General features: G+C 40.9%; 1 protein-coding gene across 11 annotated transcripts in view; it reads right to left on the minus strand.

Moving 5' to 3' along the window:
• mycbp2 (MYC binding protein 2) overlaps positions 1 to 24,227 on the minus strand; it is a 339,346-nt gene that overhangs the window by 77,397 nt on the left and 237,722 nt on the right. For 6 of the 11 annotated variants that reach the window (XM_076264226.1, XM_076264232.1, XM_076264230.1 and 3 more), the window contains 10 exons: positions 21,651 to 23,264; positions 21,388 to 21,557; positions 18,794 to 19,038; positions 16,534 to 16,701; positions 13,330 to 13,484; positions 12,021 to 12,220; positions 11,755 to 11,904; positions 9,347 to 9,510; positions 5,989 to 6,145; positions 5,683 to 5,907 (listed from right to left, as the gene is read on the minus strand). In XM_076264226.1, the coding sequence (XP_076120341.1) occupies positions 5,683 to 5,907; positions 5,989 to 6,145; positions 9,347 to 9,510; positions 11,755 to 11,904; positions 12,021 to 12,220; positions 13,330 to 13,484; positions 16,534 to 16,701; positions 18,794 to 19,038; positions 21,388 to 21,557; positions 21,651 to 23,264 (3,248 nt within the window). The remainder of the gene's footprint in view (positions 1 to 5,682; positions 5,908 to 5,988; positions 6,146 to 9,346; positions 9,511 to 11,754; positions 11,905 to 12,020; positions 12,221 to 13,329; positions 13,485 to 16,533; positions 16,702 to 18,793; positions 19,039 to 21,387; positions 21,558 to 21,650; positions 23,265 to 24,227) is intronic. The other 5 variants (XM_076264236.1, XM_076264235.1, XM_076264231.1 and 2 more) reach the window with 2 other exon arrangements.

Raw genomic sequence — 24,227 nt, forward strand, 5'->3', positions numbered from 1 at the left:
CTCATAATGTGATTGGATATGTTGCTGTCAATTCCCTATACTAACCACCAATGAGAGCGTCTCTCGTATGAAAATTCCTGACACTTCCCATCTGAAGAATTAACGCAAGGCTTTGTCGGGTCTTCAGCCCCGAATGTTTAAAATGTATATAGCCCTAAATATCATTTTAAAAGTAATAAGTAAGTCTGACAAAGCTTATTGTTTTGTGACACAGCTAAACACTGGTACCTCATAGAACGTCTATAACATAGCCTAGGTGGTCGCAACTCACAAAAGTAAAGCAGATAGAAAGAACTCACGCAAATCTAGCCTACAACACGCAGACAGCTTCATGCGCAGGGGAGAGAGCGCGCGCGCGCGCACAGGTGCTTTATGATTTTTGGCTTCTGATGGTATCTTGCTAATTCACTGAACTGCATTAGGTGACACAAATGGTATTGCCTTTATCTTATAACTCCTTGTCTGAGCGACTACCAGGCCTATGGTTTTTAAAAGTCAGATGTTCCCTGACAAATACATTCGAAAATTAAGAATGTTTATTGACTTGAAAAATACACTATTTTTTGCAAACTCCCTTCATTAAACCCTTGAAGACATCGCGGTCTGGTGCAGTGTTGCGCGGGTTTGGTCACAAGCGGCCCGCGGTCGCCCGATATTTTAATCAACCCGACCGCAACTCGGACCGCGAATATTAATTAGGACAAAATTATACCCGACCCGCGATCCGACCCGATTATTTACAAAATGTGTGCTTTTGGTTATAGCCTGCATGCAGTGTGACAGTAGGCCATTTCTGTAAAACAAACTAATTTATTTGCGAAACTTTATGCAGTAGGCATGCAGGACATAATGTTTGCGCAGGAGAGAGAATGAGAATAAGAGCGCAAGCACGCACGCAAACACCAAGGATTAGAACACTAGGATAAGATTTGAAGGCCATGGACATACATCTTTCTTTCGAAAACAGAAATGGTGAGGCAAGGTATAGGCAAGACTGAGATACATTGCTGGTCAAAACGTTAGCGTAAGAACTGGTTTATAATGCTGAATGAAGCACAAAGCACATTTACTAAAGCACATCCACTGTTTAAAGTCACAATCACAACGAACTAAGGTAACTTTTATGCATGCGCGAACCTATAGCCTACATACCGGTAGATTTATTCCTGCAGGCTGCCCGTTTTGGCTGTCATACTTTTAAATGGCTTCGCAAGAAGTAGGCCTACATAGACCATAACTTGTACTACTGTCATCTTCTTTAAGAACTTTTCCCAATATTTCCCATAGCCTATATCGCTTTTCCTGAAGGGGTGTCTTTATTATTTTAACTCGCGTCTTCAGCTTCTTTACTGTTGACTTTACTGTATTGATGCTTTACTGTATTGAGGCTAATTTCGGGCAGACCGCGCAACACTGTGCGCTATGTAGATCGTTTCTCGTACCATTTAATTTCTCAGAATTTAGGTCTACTAGGCCTACAATAACGTCATCACCAAATACATCTTTTATTTTTAGTTGATCAACCACATAGAGCATAGGCCTACTGTGCACGACTGTAGCAGCCCAAGGTAACCAGTTGTTGTAGATGAGAGGCAACCCCTTGTTTCAGATAGCCTGGACAACATGTTACCTGGGTGTTGCCTACGTTATTAATTAATGGTAGCCTACAATAGTTAATTGATTCGCGTAACATATTAGTTGGCTCAAAGAGTAGGGAATCAGGATGGAGAGAGTCACGCGTGTGTTGCTTTTGCGGGATCGAATCCAGTTTAATGCTAGTTTTCAAAACATATATTTTTTTACATGTCTTTTGTCCGAGTGGCTGTAATGTAGCCGAGCGCTCATGGCGTATGAAAAGCGACTTCAAATCGCCTAAAACAACTTGTTTGTGAATGTCTGACAACTGCTGCAGCGCATGCACGCACAAGGAAACCAGTAGGTGGAGAAACCAGAAGGCACACAACACCGGAACGATTTTAAGGCTATTTCGCATAGGCTACTCAATGGTGCTATTTCACACGCATTATAGCGACCCCCACTCACCGGGGTTAGGTGGAAGGTGTTAATAGACGATTGGCGTAGCCTACAGTGGACTAGGGCTGTCAAAATTGCTCAAAAATGACGTTCGAATATCCCCTTTAAAATAAACACATGTATTCGAATATATTGGAATATATAGGCTATATTATTTGTGCATTATGTCAGTGACGCGAATCATGTCATCTGTTTTTAACTTTTTGTATGGTTATTGCTTGACAGGGGGGGATCCCAAGCAGCGTTCAGCCATAAGGCATTTCCTAATTCACCCGACACTGATATTCAAAATGTTGAAACTATTTCGGCATAGCATAAGCGGTTTTATTAAATGTAATGTTAGTTGTAAACAAACGGGCTATTTGGTGAGGCTTGGCCTCACAGATAGGCCTATTAACTGACCGCCAGATTCACGTTGGCTGGGGGGCAGGGGGGGCCATCAGACATTTGTTCCCAAGGCCAAGGGTCTATGATATGTTAATTCGGCCCTGCCCCCAACGAACGCAACTTTCCACCTCTGAGACAGCTTAAAAGAAGTCTAGAGGACTCCTAACTCACTGACCTACTTACTGTAGGCTGCGCAAACCACAGGCCTTTTTTTGGGCAAGCCTGCATTCGAGGCAGGCCTTCTGTTTTTATATAATTTTATATAAATCCTGCGCTAACAGTAATCCTCCTACCCCCGCTACCACAGCTGTGGATAGTGTGGCATGCTCACGCTTTATGTTTCCTTCTTGCAAACTAGGCCTATAGCCCAACGATTTACAGTACGTCTTCAAAAAATAACAACTTGCCAGATATGCCTTCATATCTTTGGGCTTCATTCAGCATTTTGTTCTTCCACTGGAAATGCTTCTTCTATATTTGCTGCCTGCTGCATTCTGTTTGTATTGTTTAGAAAAGGTTTGACGTCTTGAGTTAATGCATTAAACATTGTTTGCTGGTAACCAGCCACAAATAGCCTACAGATTCTTGCGTGCGTACATTCTCTATTCTCTCCAAAATGTGCCCGTTCTATAGGCTGGCCAAGTGCGTAATTCTGCGGCATAAAGCAGATGTATTTGTTTATTGTACAGAAAAATAAAAATAACCTGTCAAGCAGTCAATTGACTAGATTGCAGTCAATAAGTAGGGCAAATTACGAAACGAAAACGTGGGTCATAGTTGTCTAAGCCTCTGCTGTGAGGCCAAACCCATGAACAAAGACGCATTGATATCTGCAATAGAGTTTAATGTCGGGGCTGCGTATGGGAGGGTTCCCGCAAACTTCAGAATGCTGAGAGGACTTGGGCTATTTTATGTCTTTGTTCCAACTTCCAAGTGGCCTAGGCTACGTTAGTCATGAATAAATGATGTCAAATGTTACTCATTCTTGACAAAAGGCAAAAGAGCTGCGTGCGTGCGGACATTTGAATAATGTCGGGCTGTAAACGGGTTCGGGCTTTTAAAAAGCTATCAGTCTCGGGCTCGGTCAGGGCTCGGGCTGATTTCTGTGGGGCTCGGGTCTTGTCGGGCCTAAATTTAAAGGCCGATTATAGCTCTACTTCACTGAGCAACAGTGGGTGGAGACCTTTAGATTCACAAGTCAGGGTTTGAAGAATTATGACGAATGATAGACCTGGCTGTTGCCCCGAGAACTCGTTGTCGGATGCCTATCCCAACAAACAAGCCATCGCATCTATCTATCCATAAATTGCAGGAATGTCTGTCTGACTGTCTGTCTGCGTGTCGTTGGTCCGTTTGATTTCAAACTTGGCAGGTGTCTTGCTACTGGCATGAGTAGTGTCTTGCTACTGGCATGAGTAAGTGCAGTGCATAGTTTGACATTGTTTGGATAAGAAAAGCTAAATATATCATTATATATCGGTAAAAGAAACAGACGTTGGCTTTCTCCGCTCTACCATAGCCACCCTCTCACACAGAACTGCGGGAGGACCAGAGAGAGGATAAGCGGAGATTTGGCAGCACCAAATCACGGTTAAAATGCAAGATATTTGATTATCATCTCTGATCTCAACAATAAAGACTTCCTGTATGTTTACTTGCATAAAATGATTACGCGGATTTTGCAACAACAGGCCAACAAACACGGGTATGTAGTTCTATTCAAAATTACATGAAAAGTATGTGCAATAAACTGATGCTTTGAATAGCCCAGGCTACATTGGACGTGAGACTTTGAATAAACAAACTACATTTCCGACTGCATGGTCCCAAATTGAAACAAGCGATGGGCTAATGGTCCCGAATTTAACGTTTCAGAAGACGTGCCACACAGCTGGACAACAAGTGGCAGACAGAGAAACGTCACTTATGCTAACACTGCTTTTGAGTCACATCGTTGCAAATGTCAAACGATCACAAAACGGCTTGTCTTCACTATCGGGAAAGTTATGCAATAAGCTAGGCCTATAGCCTTAACTCAAAACATGTGTTATTCCATTCCGATCTGTAGAAATCACATGCAGTCATGCCTAAATTCTTCTTAGGCTACTGCACATTAATTATAGGCTAATATATTATGATATTCAGTATACATTATTGAATGCTTAGCTGGAATGATGTTTTTCCCTATCATCCTATTGTTAAAGCAGGCATACCTGCGGGCATGTATCGGGCTACAGGTTTTCTACAGGAATGGCATGTTTGAACGGGCACTGCACTAGTTGTATAAACTTGCGATGTGTGCCAATCGAGTTGTTGGCGAAAACTTTAGCGTCAGCAAAACAGCTGTGCACCGATGCGTGTATTCAGTTTTATTCTAAGGAAACAAGCAAGAGAACACATCAAGTTGCCTAATGTTATAGGGAAGCGCCAGAGATTGCTGAGATTCTCTGAAGGTTACGTCACACGACGCGAATAAACCGTTTCCATCAACTTTATTCGCATTATACCTTATGCGCATCGAGAGTTAATCCACCCCCCTCTAGCGAATCAAATATAGATGCGCATTAGGATTTTTGATGGGCATTTCACGTGTTTCCAACCGGGATTTCTTATTCGAATAGATTAAATGCGTATTAGGAAGTTGGATGGAAACACGCTAATAGTTGTCTAAGCCTCTATAGCGTAGCCTGTTAAAAACATCGCATAAGCTGGCTACAGATTAATTCTGAACAGTTATTTCTCTACTGGCTCAATTATCACACCACTGTTTTGATTTGCGTAGTTGCGTTAACCCAACACTGACAATAATGTAGACAGCAAATTTCGATTTCGATTTTCGTTACCACCGTGTAGTCAAGCCTTAAGACATACCCAAGTAGCCTAAATCGAGGTAATGTTTAATTATGCATGATTTATTTTGTTATTGAATTCGTAGGCTGGGATTACTCTCGGCAAGTCTCCTGCTTTTTCAGAAGGGGGGCGGCAGGCAGAGCGATGTACAGTGGCAGAGCGACGCACAGTGGCTGAAAGTGGTACTAAAGCTTCACGCAGCTTCACGGCCTCGTAATGCGCGAATGAAGTGGTCATTTGAAAGCGATGCCCACTGTATGCATGTATTTGCTACTATGTAGCTTCTGAAGGGAGGGGTGTACGTGTTTGGCTGTTGAGTTTAAATACTAGTGTTTCCAGTATTGCCTGTTCAAGTCTTGCTAACTCTCTATTTTAATATCACGTAAAATGTAAAGGAAAATTTTTTCTTACTCCTATGTCACGAGAATTGTCTATGTGAACACAGACATAGGCTGCATTGATGCCTTTGACACAATTTATGGTGATGCTCTTGGTCTTGTTCTTATCTTCATCTCCTGACTCCCAGAAAGTCTCTGTTGAACCATCTGTCAGGCTACCGATCATAGCAGGCCGTGAAGATGTCTTCATGTCCACAACATTGGTCAGGTCCTTCAAACAGGTCACCATACAAATTTCCTGCATATACAAACACCAGTGAATCACAGCATTTGTGTATGTCTGATAATCAAGAATTAAGTTGCACTAGGTAACTCCTACCTGACTAATGGCTTCGTATCCTGATTGTACACTGATGTTGAAGCTCTCTTCACTGTCTCCATCATCAGATTTGGACAAGATATTGTTAATGTGGTGAAAGACGTTGCTTTGGTGCAGGAACTGGTGATCAGACTGCTTAAACTTCAGACTCCAGCACCTTCAAAGAGAAATTTGCGTTAGTATTCCTTTTTCTCAAACTTACTATCCATGTATGCATACGATAGCACAAACTTGCAACAAAGCAAGTAACAAAGTTATTAAGACGAGTCAACTTTATATTGATTTCAACAAACACTCGCTATCATATTTGTTGTCAGCAAACCTCTACTTTTTGGGCTCTATCTTATGGGGTGATCCAGTTGACTCGTCCGAGTTGGAAAGTGTGAAATTTCCCAGTTGTCTCGCGTTATTTCACCGAGATACGCCCCCTCTTGGTCGGAATATCAGCTGTCCGAATTGGGGCTCTTGATAGTGCACCGAGCTGAACGTACGAGTTGAAAACAAAGATGGCTGCGCCCATAATTGAAGTTGAGATGTATTTTCTTTGTATTTGTACTATGTTGATTTAATGTGTTTACCAATTCATGCATTGCCCAATCTTGCTGTGCGTGCAATACAATGTAACGTTTTGTTTTCGAGCTGGTTTGCTAAATAGGCTAATGTAGCTAACAATAACAATAGCTACTGCCCCCCTCGTGGCTCGAGAAAAACACACAGCATTTGTTGAAATTAAAATTGTAATTGTGATGAAGCTGGAATATGAATGCAAGTGTAAATCATCCCGTAGCTTGTTTAGATGAGCCACAAGCTTGTTCTCGTGTTCTAGGCAAGCGCCCAGATTGGATTAGCGTGGTACTACACGCAGTTGTCATCTAAATGCAGTGTTTTGTAGGCTATTCAAAGCATTTCACGTTCATCACTCAGTTGTGCACTGCAAAAACTTAAATCTAACCAAGTGTTATTAATCTTATAATAAGATAAAAAAATCTATTTGGTATTGTTTTTAGTATGAAAAGACTTACCTAGTGCTCTTTTGAAAGATAATTTTGACTTAATTGAAGAAGACTTTGACTTATTTTAAGGAGTCTTATCAAGACAAATTTACTTAACGCACTGGCAGACAAATTTGCTTGTTTTTAGGACAAATTTGCTTAACGCACTGGCAGAAAAATGTGCTTGTTTTCAGGATATGTCTTAAAATAAGTCAAACTTTTCTTAAATTAAGTCAAATGATTTCACAAGAAAGCGCTAGGTAAGTCTCTTTATACGGAAAACAAAACAAACTAGGGTAACACTTTATTTTAATGTGTCGCTGTTACAGTGTACCTACCTAATTAGGTACAGTGGTACAACCTGTGTAACAACATGTACTATCAGGTACTATCATTGTACTTGCATTATGTATTTGTGGGTACCTACATATAGTTGTTACATTGTAATACTGAGTGCTTTTACAAAACTTTGCCAATTTGCCTAAATTTTCATCAGAGGCAAAGAGCTGACCTGAGACCTGCTAGATGGGGTAAATTGTGTCATGATAGATTTAATATACAAACCATTCTTAGCTCCAGTCAAGGCCTCATTGTCTTCAGTGTACATGTAACAGCTGTGCTGCTACAACCTTGTTACTCTTTGATACAGTGGAATAAACATATTAAGTGTACCAGTTAATTACTTACATGTACATATAACATGTATGTTGTGTCTTCGATTTCTTGGAACAGGTCTACTAATTCACTACATAGTACATATATCAACTGTGTTGGTACACACTTATTGCTCTTTGATACAGTGGCATAAACCCATTAAAATGAAGTGTACCAGTTAAGTACTTACAATTACATATTACATGTATGTTGTGTCATTGGTGTCTTGGAACATGTCTGCCATTACCCTACATACTGTAGTACATGTATCAACTGTGTTGGTACACATTTATTACTTATTTGATACAGTGAAATAAACCCATTAAAATAAAGTGTACCAGTTAAGTACTCACATGTACATATTATATACATCCTGTCAATGATGTCATGCATCCTGTAATTGATGTGTTGAAACGTTTCTGCTGTTACACCACACAGTACATGTGAATTAGTAGACCTGTTCCAAGACACAACATACATGTCATATGTACATGTAAGTAATTAACTGGTACACTTAATAGGTTTATTCCACTGTATCAAAGAGTAACAAGGTTGTAGCAGCACAGCTGTTAGATGTACACTGAAGACAATGAGGCCTTGACTGGAGCTAAGAATGGTTTGTATATTAAATCTATCATGACCAGATTTGCCCCATCCAGCAGGTCTCAGGTCAGCTCTTTGCCTATGATGAAAATTTAGGCAAATTGGCAAAGTTTTGTAAAAGCACTCAGTATTACAATGTAACAACTATATTTAGGTACCCACAAATACATAATGCAAGTACAATGATAGTACCTGATAGTACATGTTGTTACACAGGTTGTACCACTGTACCTAATTAGGTAGGTACACTGTAACAGCGACACATTAAAATAAAGTGTTACCCAAACTAGTTATTTTTATCTTGATATAAGATATATCTTGATATAATAATCTTGGTTAGATTTTATTAGATAAGCAGTTTTTTGCAGTGTGGTGTAGGCCTTTGTCTTGAGTGATCGCTGTCCCTTTAAATGTCTGGGACTTTATAACAACACACGCACTTGCGTGGTTAAAGTAAGGAATTGTTTTCTTGCAATTCCCACATAACATTAGATACTAGGCCTAGGTTACATTAAAAATGGTGTCGGTTACTATGTCTATGACTAGATTGAACTTTGTTACTGACTGGCTCATAGGTGGAATAATTTTATTATTGTACGGTTTTGGATGATCAGTCAGATGGCAGCGGCAGCACCAGCATCAGCTGAACGAAAGCTTATACACTAATCAACAGTTCTGTGTTAAAACTTCTAGCTGAAGTAGATCTACTGCAGAGGTAAGAGAAGTATTCTAGTGCGAACTGAGAGACTTGCCTCCTCCCAATGGCGTGAGTGTAGCCTATATTTTCTTAGCTGCTATCAGAGCGATAGGCTACATCTTCCGCTCTTTTGCTACATGATGAAATATTATCAGATGAGTGACAGAAGCACTGGACATTTGACCAGCAGGCCCATATGAGAAACGCTGTTCAGGTTCCTATGGTAGGCTGAGGTAGATGATGTGAAAAAAGCAAGAGTTGCATCCCTGATAACCAGACCGTTTCAGACCCCCCCCCCCCCCCAAAAGTGAGCTGTTTGCATCCCTGTTAACAAAGCCCTTCAATTTCCATACTTGCCAATGCACTGGTGATAGCACAATACACCCACTTAGGAATAATGGATGTCTCATACCTGAGGGCCATTTGTTGTAATGAGCTGCCACTAGGCAACGACATCATCAGATCAGAGATTGTTTGCAGCAGACGATGAAAGGTATGAGGAAGAGGGTGAGCTGCTTCTCCAGCAATAACAATATCTGAGAGAGGATGTTCGCACACTCCTAGGTCCTTCTCCTGCTGCAAATACAGAAATAGAGAGAGAGAGAGAGACATTTTACATCAAGCTGTCCTCAATTCTATTTTACTCACTGTGCAGTTACCCCACAAAACAGTCAAGAGGTTTTACCCATCCTTTTATTAGAGCATTAAATAGGATAAGGTATCTGTTGATTGCAAGACACTTCAACTGGAAGTACTGTATGTTTTTGAGTCAGTAATGTAATGATGCATATAGGCACTATCTATAGGGCTTACATTATGTATGCAAATGTAATGTTAGCATTCCACAGAGCACTGGCAATTATGCTGTAAAATGTGTAAATATTCATTCAGGGCCAAAACAACGTAAACTGATACAGTTTTGAGTAAGATTGGACTGGGCATTTACAACTCGTATAACATAGCCTTTGAGGGCAACTTCACAATATTAAAATAAATAGCTTTTTCAAGCTATTAACAAGGCTCAAAAAATCATTGAACATCTATGCTACAATGGAGAGGGCCTCTGCAGACAGTATTTCTATCTTTATAAGTGTAGGGTTTAAAAATGACTGTCAGTGCTCTTCTTTAGGATGTCGCCATCTTGTGAGAAGAAAGTCTGTACAAGTCAGTACTGTGACATCTGGCCTCAGTACATTATCTTATTATTGTTCCAGTGACCGCCATCTTGCCAGGAGTCCTTGACACATGTAAGCACCAACAACATAGTTAACGAACCTGGAGTTTATCACAGAAGACTGTTAATCTCACAGAAGACTGAGATCTCACACGGAGCATGACGTTTATTGCCGGAAGGTAATGCCTTATACAGACTTTTCTTCGAGAGGAGCTGATTGGGTAAGTGTTCTTTTAGTCTTCTGTAATAAACTTCGGGTTCGCTAACTACATTGTTGGTGCTTTGTTTTATGTGTAGGGACCCTGAGCAAGCTACTGACGAGGTTTGAAGCTGTTTTTTTACTACTGGTTTAAAAAATGCTATTTGAGAAGCGTTTCGCTCATGGCGCTTAGCTAATCCACTATTTGCTATTTGGGGCTATAGCGTATACTGGAGCAAGCTCTGTAGTGGTTGATCAACGAAAAATACTGTACTGTCTCCACGGCTTATTTGATGTGTTTTAATGCAGAAAACATCCTTGGGTCAATCTTCGCTGGAATTACACTTTAAATCACAAATTGATGGCCGGACATTTTCCTTCAGGATTTTCTGGTAAAGAGCAGAATTTGTGGTTCCATCAATTGGCAAGTTGCCCTGAAGCAGCGAAGTAGCCCCTGAAAAATGTTATTTTTTTTTAGCAAATGTGATATAAGCCTTTGTGTTCTTTTTGGTCAGCAGTGGTTTTCGCCTTGCAACTCTCCAAAGGATGCAATTTTTGCCCAGCCTCTTTCTTATTGTAAAATCATGTACACTGACCTTAACTGAGGCAGTGAGGCCTGCAGTTCTTTAAATGTTATTCTGGGTTCTTTTGTGACCTTCTGGATGAGTCATCAATGCGCTATTGAAGAAATTTTGGTAAGCCGGCCACTCAAAGGTTCACGACTGTTCCAAGTTTTTTCCATTTGTAGACAATGGCTCTCATCATGGTTCGCTGGGGTCCCAGAGCCCTTTTCCATAATTTCCTTAGATCAGGCATGATGTGCTGCTTTTTGAGACCTTTTAGCCAACTTCACATTGCCAGACAGGTTATATTTAAGTGATGTTTAGATTCAACAGGGTTGGCAGTAATCATGCCTGGGTGAGTCTGATAAAGTTAAACCCAATTATCAATTAAATTGGGTCAGTTGGTTAATTTAGTAACTAAGGGGGCACTTAGTTTTTCACATAGGGCCAGGTAGGGTTGGATAGCTTTTTTCTAAAAGAAATTAAATCATGATTTAAAAACTGCATTTTGTGATTACTCTGGTTATTTTTTGTCTAAAAGGTAAAATTAGTTCGATTATCAGAAACATTTTAGTGTGACAAATATGCAAAAATAGAAGAAAGGTGCTTTTTCACAGCATTGTATCTATCTTAATAACTGTTCATGAGTTCCTAATTTATCTTAAATGAGCAATGTATATCAAACTATACATAACATATATATATATGGTTTTAATATGCCTTTATACAAGTGGAATACCAGGTATCGCCTAAGGATGTTGGAGAAACCCCTTTGTTTATTCAGAAACAAATGAGATATTTGGCTTCAACCATTACAAACAGTTTTCTCACTGGCAATGTTAGCAATCTGATTAGTCTGACTAGTTTAAAGCCCTAAACCTGACCTGTTCCATAATATCTTTGTTGCCTTTGCTGTCCTCGTCCTCCTCTTCTTCAGGCTCAAAGGGTGAAGGAGTCAGAGATGCCACAAAATGCCACAGAATGTCATGGAGGGAGGTGGTCTGAATCACATTGCACAACAGCCAGTTGAATGCCTGCAAGAACATAAACAGAATAAAAATTGAGACACTGAAACAGTTTGATGTGTAAAAAGAGGGAACACTCCATGATGATTTTATTGTTAGTTAATGGCAGTTAATTTGAAAGTTACCTCCATGGCAAAAACGCGACAAGCTGACTTCCGTAGTGCATGCTTCATTGCCACCTCCAGGCCCTCCAAGTCATGGTGCTGGATGACAAAGGCTAGCACAGGCCACTGGAAATTGCGTTCACCCTTGCTAAGAGAGCCGTGGGCTGAGATCAGCCGAGAGAGCTCAGGAGAAGGATGACGCAAGAGAGAGGAACCCACTTCTTCAGAGAGGGATACAAAAGGAACAGGAGTAGTGAATCAAATCGAAATACAATTTGCAACTGTATGTCAAGAAAACCATGGGAATTAATTTAACCAGTACGGAATAATACAGTTGAACTCAGTTGTTTTTCAACTTTGTCTGGCATAAAGGTACAACAACAACAAAAATTGGTTACACTTTACTTGACAGTATCGACGGAAGAGTGACATGACACTGTCATGAACATGTCATAAATAAGTCATAAATGTTTATGACATAATGCTTCTGTTATTAAGTGACATTCGGTTTTTGTCATAACCACTTAGGGTTAGGACTGGGAATAGGTTTAAAGGAGAATTCCGGTGTGATATTGACCTAAAGTGTGTTTAAACATGATACCGAATGTGAACGTATGTCTCATAGCTCATCTCGGCTGTCCCCTACACTCCGAAATCTGGCGCTAGTTAGCCGATGCTACCAACAGCTTTTTTAATGGGGGTGCCTCGGCATCGGCCTAGCCATGCAAATAAATCACTGTTTTACACCATTTATGAGGCTCAAAGTATCTCCACACTTCATTGGTAGACTTCCGAGGGCCCTGACATTTAAAACCAGACATTGAGAACTTTGAAAAAACACTGGTAGTTTATTTACAAGACGATTTATACAGACAGTACCTTAAGGAAGTTTACCGTTCGCGGCCATCTTAAATTTAGTCACGATAAGTCGAGCTACGAGTATGAATGAACAGGTATGATAAGGGATCAGATTCCAAAAATGATTCTGTGGAAATGCATGGATTCCAGTTGCTCCATGCATTTCCACGGAATTGAATGGTTAGAATGCTAACTTTTGGTGAATTTAGGAGAAATATACAGGCGCGAGTAATTATTTGACTTATTTTAAGTCAAATAATTTTACAAGAAAGCTCAAAGTAAGTATCTTTATATTAAAATAATACTAACTAGATTTTTTTATCTTAAGATTATAACACTTGGTAAGATATCACTTTTTGCAGTGTACTGCCATTTTAGCATTATCATGCCCTATGGATCTTACAAATTGATTACAAACTTGGAGACACTGCTTATGCAGCTGAGCATGATTGTGTGACATGTACTAGTTTACCTGCATCCCCACTGTGAACCCTGCGTCTTGGTACAGCTTTTACTCTAGCTGGGGAAGAGTGCTGCTTGTCGTACTCAGAGGCCACCACGGAGTAGGATCGCTGGAACACTGTCCTCTTGGCTGTGTCACTGTCAGTGATGGGACTGGTCTCTAAGCTACAGTATAGGTATAAAGTAGGTTATGTATGATATCATATACTTGTAAGACATGATAACAACTCTGGATAAAGAACATCCCCAACACAGAAAAAGTTGGGACATTGTGTAAAATGTAGAGATGCACCAATTGATCACAGCTGGTGACCGGAATTGGCCGATTTTCACGTGATCGGCCATGACCCGCAACCAGCCGGTAAGTCTGAGATATGTTGATATCATGCCGGTCAAATGCACTCGTACTCCGCACTTGAAACAACATCACCCAGGTGAGTTTGCAAAGTTTGAAAAAGCTTGGCAAAGGCCAACACTCAGTGCTGTATGTACAATGAAAGCCCTAATAGCCTACCGAGTTTTTCTATACGCAGAAAGCGAACGCTGTGCTTTGCTGTATTTCGTGTAATTTACTAAGATATCACTTCATTACATAAACAGAGCTCATCATTAATCATCATTAATCTCTCAAAATTTAGAATTGATTGCACCTTGCCAGATGTGCAAGATGCTTATGCAGGAGTACCTCCTAGGGCTGTCACTTTATGTTCAAAAATCGATTATTGATTGCACAATCGATTGGACCAACCAACAGAAGTTTTGAAAACTAAAATAGGGAATCGATTTTAACCAAATATGCACACTATTCATTTTAAATTAATTAATCAAATAAAAAAGATAGATGTAAGAAAACCATCAACAAAACTCAGAAACAAGCAGAAAAAGAAAATAAAGAATTCCGAAATTGCAGTAGGCATTGCGAAAGCTAAAAAGAAAATTCCCAACAATTTTACGCACCGGAAACAGTCTATAGTTTCAATCGTTCTCAATCGGCTGCTGCTGGTGTTTTGCTAACAAATGGAGGACATCGGCGATCAACCTGTGCGACATGAGAAAGACGAGGGATAACCCCTAATAACTTGAGGAGTCCGATATGGAAGCACTTCGGGTTTTGGACTGTAGTTCAAACTATGGAGAAGGACAAAGTGGTATGCAAACTGTGCGATCATGAGTTCCTACATAGGCGAAATTTGTTTGACATTTCTAATTGTAAACACAGCCATGTTGAAGCCTGTAGTAATGTTTTTCAATGATGTTATGGCAGTCCTCTCTACTTATTGTTTTTCGAGAATGTTGCACTCCTGTTGTCATTGTGCACGAAACTTCACACCAATAAATCGTCAGAAATATCGCTGACTTGAGCGTCTCAAGAGCCCTCTTTACATTCATCCTAATGCCCGTTAGTTGTCCATGGATTGGCCTATATTTGGCGTTGAAAATGGAAACGTGTTTAGACATGGAATATCGATTTAACAATCGATTCAATTTTTTTATTTTTTCACAACAGTGACATCCCTAGTACCTCCACACCATCAAAGATGCTGCATTTTGAACTGAGCACTATAACAAGTTCCCAAGTTGGGTAGTTTCTCTCCTCTTTAGCCCAGAGGAGTCCATGATTTCTAAAAAGAACGGCAAATTTTGGTTGGTCTAACCACAGGACCTTTTTCCACTTTACCTCAGTCCATTTCAAATTAAATGAGCTCAGACCAAGATAAGCCGGTGGCATTTCTGCATCATGTTTAAATAAAATTCCTACTCTTGCATGGTAAAATTTACACAAGTTTTCCCATACAATGTTTTTTTTTCTTTACATAAACAGGCCTGGTTTTAATGCAGAACCATCTGAGATCCAAAAGACCACAGCCATCCAATATTGTTTTTCAGCTCTGTCCCTTGTTTGCAAAGATTTCTCTGGATTCTCCAAATATTTTAAAGGAAAATTCCGGTTTTTAGCACTTTGAGTCCCTTCTCTGGTTTGTTTTGGATGAACTAGAGTGGTGGACACCGAAATTTTGACGATTGGTCATGTCTCGACTTTTCTGACTCGTTTTGAATCGCCTTTGACTGCTCAGGGTGGCTGCCAACAGGCATACTGTAGGCTACTCAAACATGTCCTAAAACAACCCTTAACGTTCGTTTTCAAAACTGTGCAACTCACCGAGTGGTTAGTGGTGTTCGTTGATTATTAAAAGCAAATATATCGGCGCAATGATTTCCAGCCTTCTTATTTGCTAGGCCTATTGTAGAACTATTTATTCAGACACCTCACAACCGCGTATAAACTTCCGCTCAATATTTGTACCTGAAGCATAGACGGTGGCGCAGTAATATCAACGTGCAATGAGTCTTCCAACAGAAATCAATGGGATTTTACAAAATGCCAAATAAAACACGACAGAAACTGTATTTCGCTATGCTACTTGTTTTGGAACATCAACGAACACCACTAACCACTCGGTGAGTTGCACAGTTTTGAAAACGAACATTAAGGGTTGTTTTAGGACATGTTTGAGTAGCCTACTACAGTATGCCTGTTGGCAGCCACCCTGAGCAGTCAAAGGCAATTCAAAACGAGTCAGAAAGTCGAGACAGGACCAATCGTCAAAATGTTGGTGTCCACCACTCTAGTTCATCCAAAACAAACCAGAAAAAGGACTCAAAGTGCTAAATACCAGAATTTTCCTTTAATGATGTTATGTACCGTAAATGATGAAATCCTCAAAAACCTCACAATTTCATGTTTATAAGCATTATTTACATTGTTTTATCATGTATCCACACAGGTTTACACAGAGTGATGAACACCTCTACATCTTTACTTCTAAGAGACTCTGACACCATGGTTAAGTGAAGAGCATCACAGAGAGGCAGTTACCCTAATTAGTTGTGAAATATTCCTAACTTGTTGTCTTTATCATTACATAACTTTTCCAGCATTTTGTTGCCCTCATCCCAACAATGTGTTGCTGGTATCAAATTCAAAATTAACATATATTTTCCACGAAAATGGAAATTTAATTTTCAACATTTGATGTTGTCTGTGTCTTTTTTGCAGCTATTCATGTATATGGGTTTACAAGATTTGCAGATTGCCACTTTCTGTTTTTATTTGCATTTTACACAACGTCCCATCTTTTTCTTGTTGGGGCTGTACATTACAGGCATCTTAAAGCACATAACAGTTCTGAAGGGGCATGAAGAGGTCCATTACCTAGGGGGCATTGACTTCATGTTGGTCTCTGGCTCCTCAAATACATTAGGACAGGCATCAGGTGTGACTGAAATATAAGGTGCGGGGACTGAAGTGGACCTCAGGTAGCGTAACTCGTCTTGAAACAAGCTGTCATCCTGATAGGACCCAAAGTTTTCAGTATGTTGCCTGTACAGGAATGGAAACCAGTACCAGTTTTACTAATTCATTTACATAAATATGTGTGAAAACATTTACATTTCTTAATTTAGCAGACACTTTTATCTAAAGTGAATTACATCTGTTAATTATATTACAAGGGCCATTGTCCCTGGAGCAACTCGGGGTTAAGTCAGAGACTTTCTAATGAGGAGACACAGTGCTCAAAAAATCCTCCATAGAAATGCATGGGGCTAGTTTGTAACGCCAATATGGCCGTTGTCTACACATATCACACCTCTTCCTCGGCAAAACGTCGACATGTGAATACATTGAGCCAATCATGTGGTGTGATGTGAATACATTGAGCCAATCATATGGTGTGTTGTCAAGACATCGTGCCAATCATGTGTTGTGAACTCGCCACTGGAGCAAGATTGATGCCGTGAAGCCTTGCACACGCGCATTTCTGCCGAATAGGATGCCCGATGAGTACCCAAAACGCGTTGCAATATGGCCGCCGAGTGGAGGGACTTGCCTAAAAGGACTTTGGTTAAGTGCTTTGCTCAAGGGTATAACGGTGTAAGCTGGGAATTGAACTCACAACTTTTTAAGCTACTGCATGCTAGCCCAGCTCTTTAGCCGCTATGCTGCCACGTCCTCAGATTTTTGCAGTCAAATTAGAATCTCTGCATCGTACTTTTACCAACCTAAATCTCCAGCGTATCAGTTTAAGAAACTCCAGGAATCACGGTCATGATATTCTTGCAGCTAGATAGGGGTAATATTATTTATTGATGGGCTAGATGTAACCCAGGGCTGGTCGATAGTTCCACTCACTCAAATGCCTTGTTTTATTAACACACTTTGGTGTGTAATGTTCTCTTTTAATCTAAGTCATTTGAAGTTGACAAATGGGAAGTCATCCTCGTATGACGTATGAATAACCCATCTATCGCTCCACGATAAACTAATTATGCTATATATTCTTTACATTCCTCAGCAACACTCCAATCGAATCACAAAGAATTTAGCCTCCATCCCGCCAGAGAGCTCAATCTCACAGCGCACCGGACTCAACTCCCCTGAACTAAACTTACTGCCTTCCTTAGAGCCTTCTTCAAGGGTATTGAGAAAGCCATTCTAAAGGTGGTAATTATTTCATAAAAGAGTTGAGCATGGCAGCAGATTTTCGTTGGCTGCACAGGCACTAGTTCAGAGGTACTAGTTCAGCCTTCTCGCCTGGGGGCCTCTTTGGCCAGGGAATAGTGGCCATCAGGGAATGAGGCCACACAGAGGGACACAGCGGCCCCCCAGTCAGTGCTTGTTGCTCACTTGAGAGCTTGACCTACATGCACAGACTCTGCATGGGTACTGCGTATGTTGTTGAGACGCTATGCGATGCCGTTCTTGTGCCTCCCACCACACTTCACGGTGGTTCTACCCACTTCTGTCCCTCCTCACCACTCGATGGTTCTGATGCAGGGAATCAGCAAACTGGCGGCGAAGCTGCACTGATGAGGTGCCATGCATTCAACCAGTCCCAGCAGAAGACATACAGAGGGGACAAAGACATTCAGAACTCAGCGTGAATTCCTCTCCGGTGTCTGCTAGGGAGACTGGCTAGTCCATGGACTTGAAAAACATTTTTTTTCAATTTTGAATAATGCCGAGGCACATTAAATATCTGCACATTGCATTTGAGGACAATGTGTGGGAGTGCACACCCCATTCCTCCTCACATTAAAGCTTCACTATCCCTCGAACATTTTTGAGGTGCACAGATGCAGCTTTTGCCCCTTGAGACAGGATGGCATCAGCAGTCGAGGCAGCCACGGACAGCAAGTTGCATGTTGGAAGGAGACATAAGAGGAAAAAAAATACTATGAAATAGTTCATTCACATCTTTTTGTTTACTCGACCTTCATAGTTATGTGTTGACTTATTTTCACATATCAAAATAAAGTGAATTAAACAAAGCTTCCAAACACAGTGATAGAAATATGTCGGCCGCCAACAGACGCTACAGGGCTGTACAGTATGGCTGTCGACAGACACTTATGGACCACATACACAATTACAAGATCAGTGACATTTCAAATGTGTAACATGGATATTGTACCGTGCCAGGGTCTGCAAGTAGAGGCAGCCAATTTTGTTGGGCATATCCTCAGAAATGCCCTCCTTAAGACTGGGCAACTGTCCATGGAAGGGCTTTGGTGGATAATGGCAAAGAAGGCTTGGTTCTGCTGCACTGCTCAGAGACAGTAGGAAGAGGGCATTGGCACGGATCACTTGGTGAGCTTCCATGGTGGGCAGAGCTCGTGGGGTCTTCACCTGCAGAGGTTTCTTCCTGGACTGCTTCACCTAGGACGGATTGGATAGAATGTTTTTCTGTTGTCGTAATTCTTTAAAAAAAAAAAAAAAAAAAAAAAACATTCCGCTTATATTCTTGATGCTGCTTCTCCTTTTTTAATAATATCATGACTTTCTGAATGACATGAGAATCGTTAAGACAAATAAAAGCCATAGTTCATTTATTTTCTACTAGGCATTGCGGAATCTTCAATAACTTTAAACTAGTGACATCATAATAGTGCAATAATATGTGGGTTTGAATGGGCAGATTTAATCCGATTATAGAATCGGATTCATGCAGTAATCAGAATAAAAATACTCATATTAACACCTTGATCAGATAAGCTGTTCACTTATTAACTGTTATTGATCATCATGTTTACACACTATACTTGTATGCAGTGGCGGACCGTCAGGGCCTTCAAGGCCTTCTCTGAAGGCCTAACTATTTTCAAACAAATGAAAAATAACATTTTACTTTAATAACATTTTACTTTACCATTTATTATTCGCTTCTTCTTCTCCTTCCCGATCATTCTTGACTAGGCTACTACCATATCCTACCGCTGTCCGCTATATTTGATTGACAGATTGTGTGAACAAATAGTGAGGGGTGCGATACATTTTTATCCAATCCCATGTCTTCTCTTGTTAAGGCCCGCATCAGGCCTTCACAAGGAATCACTGCGTTTTCGGTACCTAAGCAACCATTAGAAATCATATGTTTGGATTCGGGTTGATTGATGGCTACATCTGACTGATTAGCCAATCAAATCTACCTATTATGGCAAGGAAGGCAGGTCCGACTGCAGTTGGACCTGCAATGTTCGAAAAGAATACTCGGAACCGTTCATCACGAATTTTGATGCTATCTATTTGACTTGAGGAACTTCGTGAGCATCTTCTGTCAGTCAGACTGACATTCACTGGAAAAGTACATGTCACACTAACATGGCTATGGTTATAGCTATGGACAGTATATTGACCGTTTTGGTTTAAAAATATATATTGATAAGCCTTCATTAAGCAAAATTATATCATGTAACGTTACAGTGTCAACTGGACTACATTAGCAAGATGCACATAATGTCAGCTAGCTCTGCACGTACTGTAGCTGGTCAGTAGCCTATGCAGGAATTGGTAAGTTTTGTTTCATGTTTATTTGATAACATAGACTTGTAATACATGCTTGTAATCTGGCCCTTTTCTATATAAAAAAGTGTTTTGTACTGCTTGAAAACTGCAGTGCTTGGTTACTACTAAGTTGTGTGTGAGTTGATGTGGCTTTGGTGAAGCTGTCTGGATAGGCATCTATGTGAAAATTGTCATATGCCTTGGTTTTTTCTGCCCTGCTAGTTAGTCTGACTATTTATATATCTGTGTTTTGTGGACATTATTGGTGAAATCAATGGCGTGGCCATCAGACATTATGAAATAGGCAACAAGCAGTAGCAGCATAGGGCAAAACATTTTCTGACTTTTATGTGTAATATCATGGTGGTGTGCTGAGACATTTTCTTATCATTTTCTGTTGAGACACTTTCTCATTTGGCAAACACTGTAGGATAGCCTACTGTAGTTCCACATTAGCTTAGCTGTTAGCAATCAGAGCAGCAGCACAACCTACAACAGTTGCACTGTAACGTTAACGTTAAAGCTACAGCTAAGTAGGAGAGCCCTACAAACAGTCTGAAGCAAGTTTGCTGATGTCAGATTAAACTATTAAATGAACACATCATTTAGACCTGTGGCAGTGTCATATGTGCGTGCAAGTCATGAACATAATAGGCAACCGATAGCCTAAATATTTCAAAATAATCTGCAAAAACCCATAGGCCTACTTGAGCGCACTTGGTGTTCACTTTCAATATGACATGGACTAAATTGCACGTCTTCACCGGACAGTAGCAGGCAGCAGATTCTAATGAATATGGGTGATAAATAAGTAGCCTAGCCTAGCAGCCTATTCACTTTGCTGCTGATAAGATCTAAGCAATGCGGAATTCAGCTCGGAACATTAATTGTTTGTCTAACGAAGATTCTAGAGTGCTACACAGATTTGCGTTAGAAAGAGAAAACTTTTTCCCCCCACCGTGAAATGCTGGAAATTGCACATTTTAACGCTGAAATGCAAAAAAACTATTCGGGGGGTACCCCCCGGAACGCCCCCCTATTATTTTTTTTTCTGAAAAAATAGTCATCATTGAAGGCCTAACCACTGAACGCACGGTCCGCCACTGTATGTCTGTTTTAAGATTTTTTTTAAAAGAATTATTAGGTCAGGCTTCCAATATTTGTACCATTGAAATATGATGCCCTTTTCATGAGCAAAAGGCTGTATTTGACACAAGTAGATACCTTTTCTCTGGCAGCTGTCTGCTTCTCTCTGAGGTACTTCTCTCTACAGCGATCACACACAAGGTACCAGGTGCTCCCACCAATGCCTCCGTCTCCACAATTACCAGCCCAACCCCCACAGAAATGCCCAATACTGTTATAACCTTGGCCTCCAGCATAACGACCACAACCTAAGAAAAATTTGATAAACATTAGTATATTCTTAACTGACACATCAAAGAATATTCATATGAAAGAGCAGGAAATGTCTATCAAGTTCCTACCTGGATGGGCTTGTCTCATGTGATAGGTGACTGGATAGGGATGAGATTCTCCACACAGTTCACAGATGGTGTCCTTCTCTGGGCCTCCCATGGCAAGTTGAGCCATCTCCCCAAACAAGTTCCCCCTGGGACGCACCTCTACCTTCTCTTTCTTCTTTTTTTCCTTTTTAGACTTTCTACTGTCCTTTTCATTCTCCTTTTTCTTCAGGATAGCACTGGAGCCTGGACTGGGGAAGATCATATTCTGGGTGGCAGCTTTAATGGTGGCCATAGAGATGTCCTCCCAGAATGCCACAAGATGCTGCAGAGTGAGAGGCAAGATGGACTTTGACCTCATGGAAGTGTGACTGGTCATCTCATAGGACATATGCTCTCCCTTACCGTCTTCACACTTCTCAGGCAGTGGTGGCTCTTTGAGCATGGAAAGCACCTTATTCTTATTGATGCTACCCATCTTAGAGATGTCAGGCCCATGAGGGGAGATATTAAACATGTTGAGGGCAGAGGAGATTTCCAGAGAGTGCCTATTCTTAAGTTTGTTTTCCTTCACATCTATACCTTTCTGGCAAGTAAGGGAACTACGAATGGGAGCATGCTCCTTGTTCAAGTCCGGGTTAAACTTAAGAAAGGAGGAACAGGCCATGGCATCATGAACAATACCTTCATGCCACAAGAAAGCAGCAAAAACAGCACGAGCACACTCTGCCACTGAAGGCGACATGGCCTGCTTGGCTGGCTCTTGGCGCAAAGTCTCTCCCTTAAAGAGAGGCCCTGATTTGTCCTTTTTAGGGCGCAAGTGTCGGCTTGAGGTCTTACGGCTGACCTTAGGTGAAGATCGGCTCTCCAGCTCTTCTTTAACAGGAGCCTTCCCAATGCTGAAATGCACCTTGCAGGAACCCTCCTCAGCACTCCGCAGCTCAGCATTTTCATCATTTGTTTCATCAGTAGACAGCAAGGTGCCAGAAGTGCAAACCTCCACTACCTCACTGTGAAGGTTCTCCTGAACAACATGAGGTGACGGAGTGCGATTCTCCACATTGCTCCGACCTTTGCCACTATCCTTAGGAGGGATTTTTGGCTTGGGTGAGGTGGACCTTCCTCTTAAAGGTTCTGTCAATGGAACTTTCTTCTTCCTAAGGGTATCAGGATCTAAAGTGTAAGAGTCAGACTTGGACCTCTCACGGGGGGGGTCCAGCCGAGCCTTTGAACATGGACTACCTTTCAGAGGAAGATTCTTGTCATGGGGAGAAATAGAGCGGGGAGCGTTGGTGCAGGATGGGCTTGATCTACCAGAGTTGAAAGCCTTCTGTTTCGGAGAGGAGGACCGGGAGCCCGGATTGGGTGATTCAGCCCGGTGGCTTGAAGTCCTCTCATCAGCCTTGAGGGCCTGCAGAGTGTTATGGTTTGGTGAGTGTGAACGGCTATGGCAGTCCGACTTCAGCTTTGCAGTGTCTGACTTCAATATCAGAGCCTCACTGGCTGACATGCTGTCATTCTTGATTTTTGTGTGGTTGGACAAATTCCGTCCCTGGCTGTCAGATTTAGTGGAACATGTCTCTTGTCGCAGTTTCCCAGCCGGTGAAATAGGGCAGACAGTCAGGTTACCCCGGTCACCTGCACATTACAGCATTAATAGATTACATATCCTAACAATATAAACCACATTAAGATCTTTCTGTTTTACTAATTTAAAACAGCAAAATAACTTTAGAACCCCACCTTTACCACCCATTGAAATGAGGGATGGGATTAATTCTACACACAACATGGGGGTTAAACAATTCTCAAACCATTAGAGTTTAAAGACTAAAGTCAAACCATGAACTGCATAAATACCCCTGCATTTGTTTTATCATTTAAATGTGTATTTGGTGTCAACATTTTTGTCCAATAAGTCCCCCATGTCTTATGACTGCCTGTTGCGGAGATATGCCTTTTCAATTATGGATAGACACATCCTAGACAATTGATGCAAATCCAAGCGTTTCATGTATTCCTCTCCTCTCTCAATAAGGGTTGGGATGTCCCTTTAATTGGCATTTGTACAGTAAATTGGGAGTGTTTTGTTAGCTTACATTCAGCTTAAATTAGAATTTGTAAACGTTACTGGGAAATATGTTCACTTTTCCTGCTTCAGCTGATCACAAAATTTAATCACAGGAACTTCAGGGCTAACTCCCTCACTTAAACTGCAGGTTGTAAGCAACAGGCAATTGCAATATACAGCTTCAGTCAAAAGAGTTGCATGTTTATCCAGTAACCAACAGTTCAAACTATTCAAACTAAGTCTGCTTCACTAACTTTGTTTTAGTTGCCCGCTCCTAGTTATTCATCAGTGTTTTCTCTTTCTCCTTCCACCAGTCACACAGTTTTTTAAAGGAGCCACACCACTTTCATGACAAGACACTATGCTATATGAATGCTATTCTGTTGACCTTTAAATTTGTCGTTACTGTGCATGGTGGACAGGACAATTAAGTCTGTGATTGGTGATAGACTTAAAAACCTTTTCTGCACATTAATAATATTGCAATAATACCGATAACCATGATAATTTTTTTCACTATAATTGTGAAG

The sequence above is a fragment of the Alosa pseudoharengus genome, unplaced genomic scaffold (assembly GCF_046254945.1).
Source record: "Alosa pseudoharengus isolate Yale_2024_CS ecotype anadromous, Long Island Sound unplaced genomic scaffold, YU_APseudo_1.1 YU_APseudo_1.1_scf_3, whole genome shotgun sequence".
Classification (NCBI taxonomy): domain Eukaryota; kingdom Metazoa; phylum Chordata; class Actinopteri; order Clupeiformes; family Clupeidae; genus Alosa; species Alosa pseudoharengus.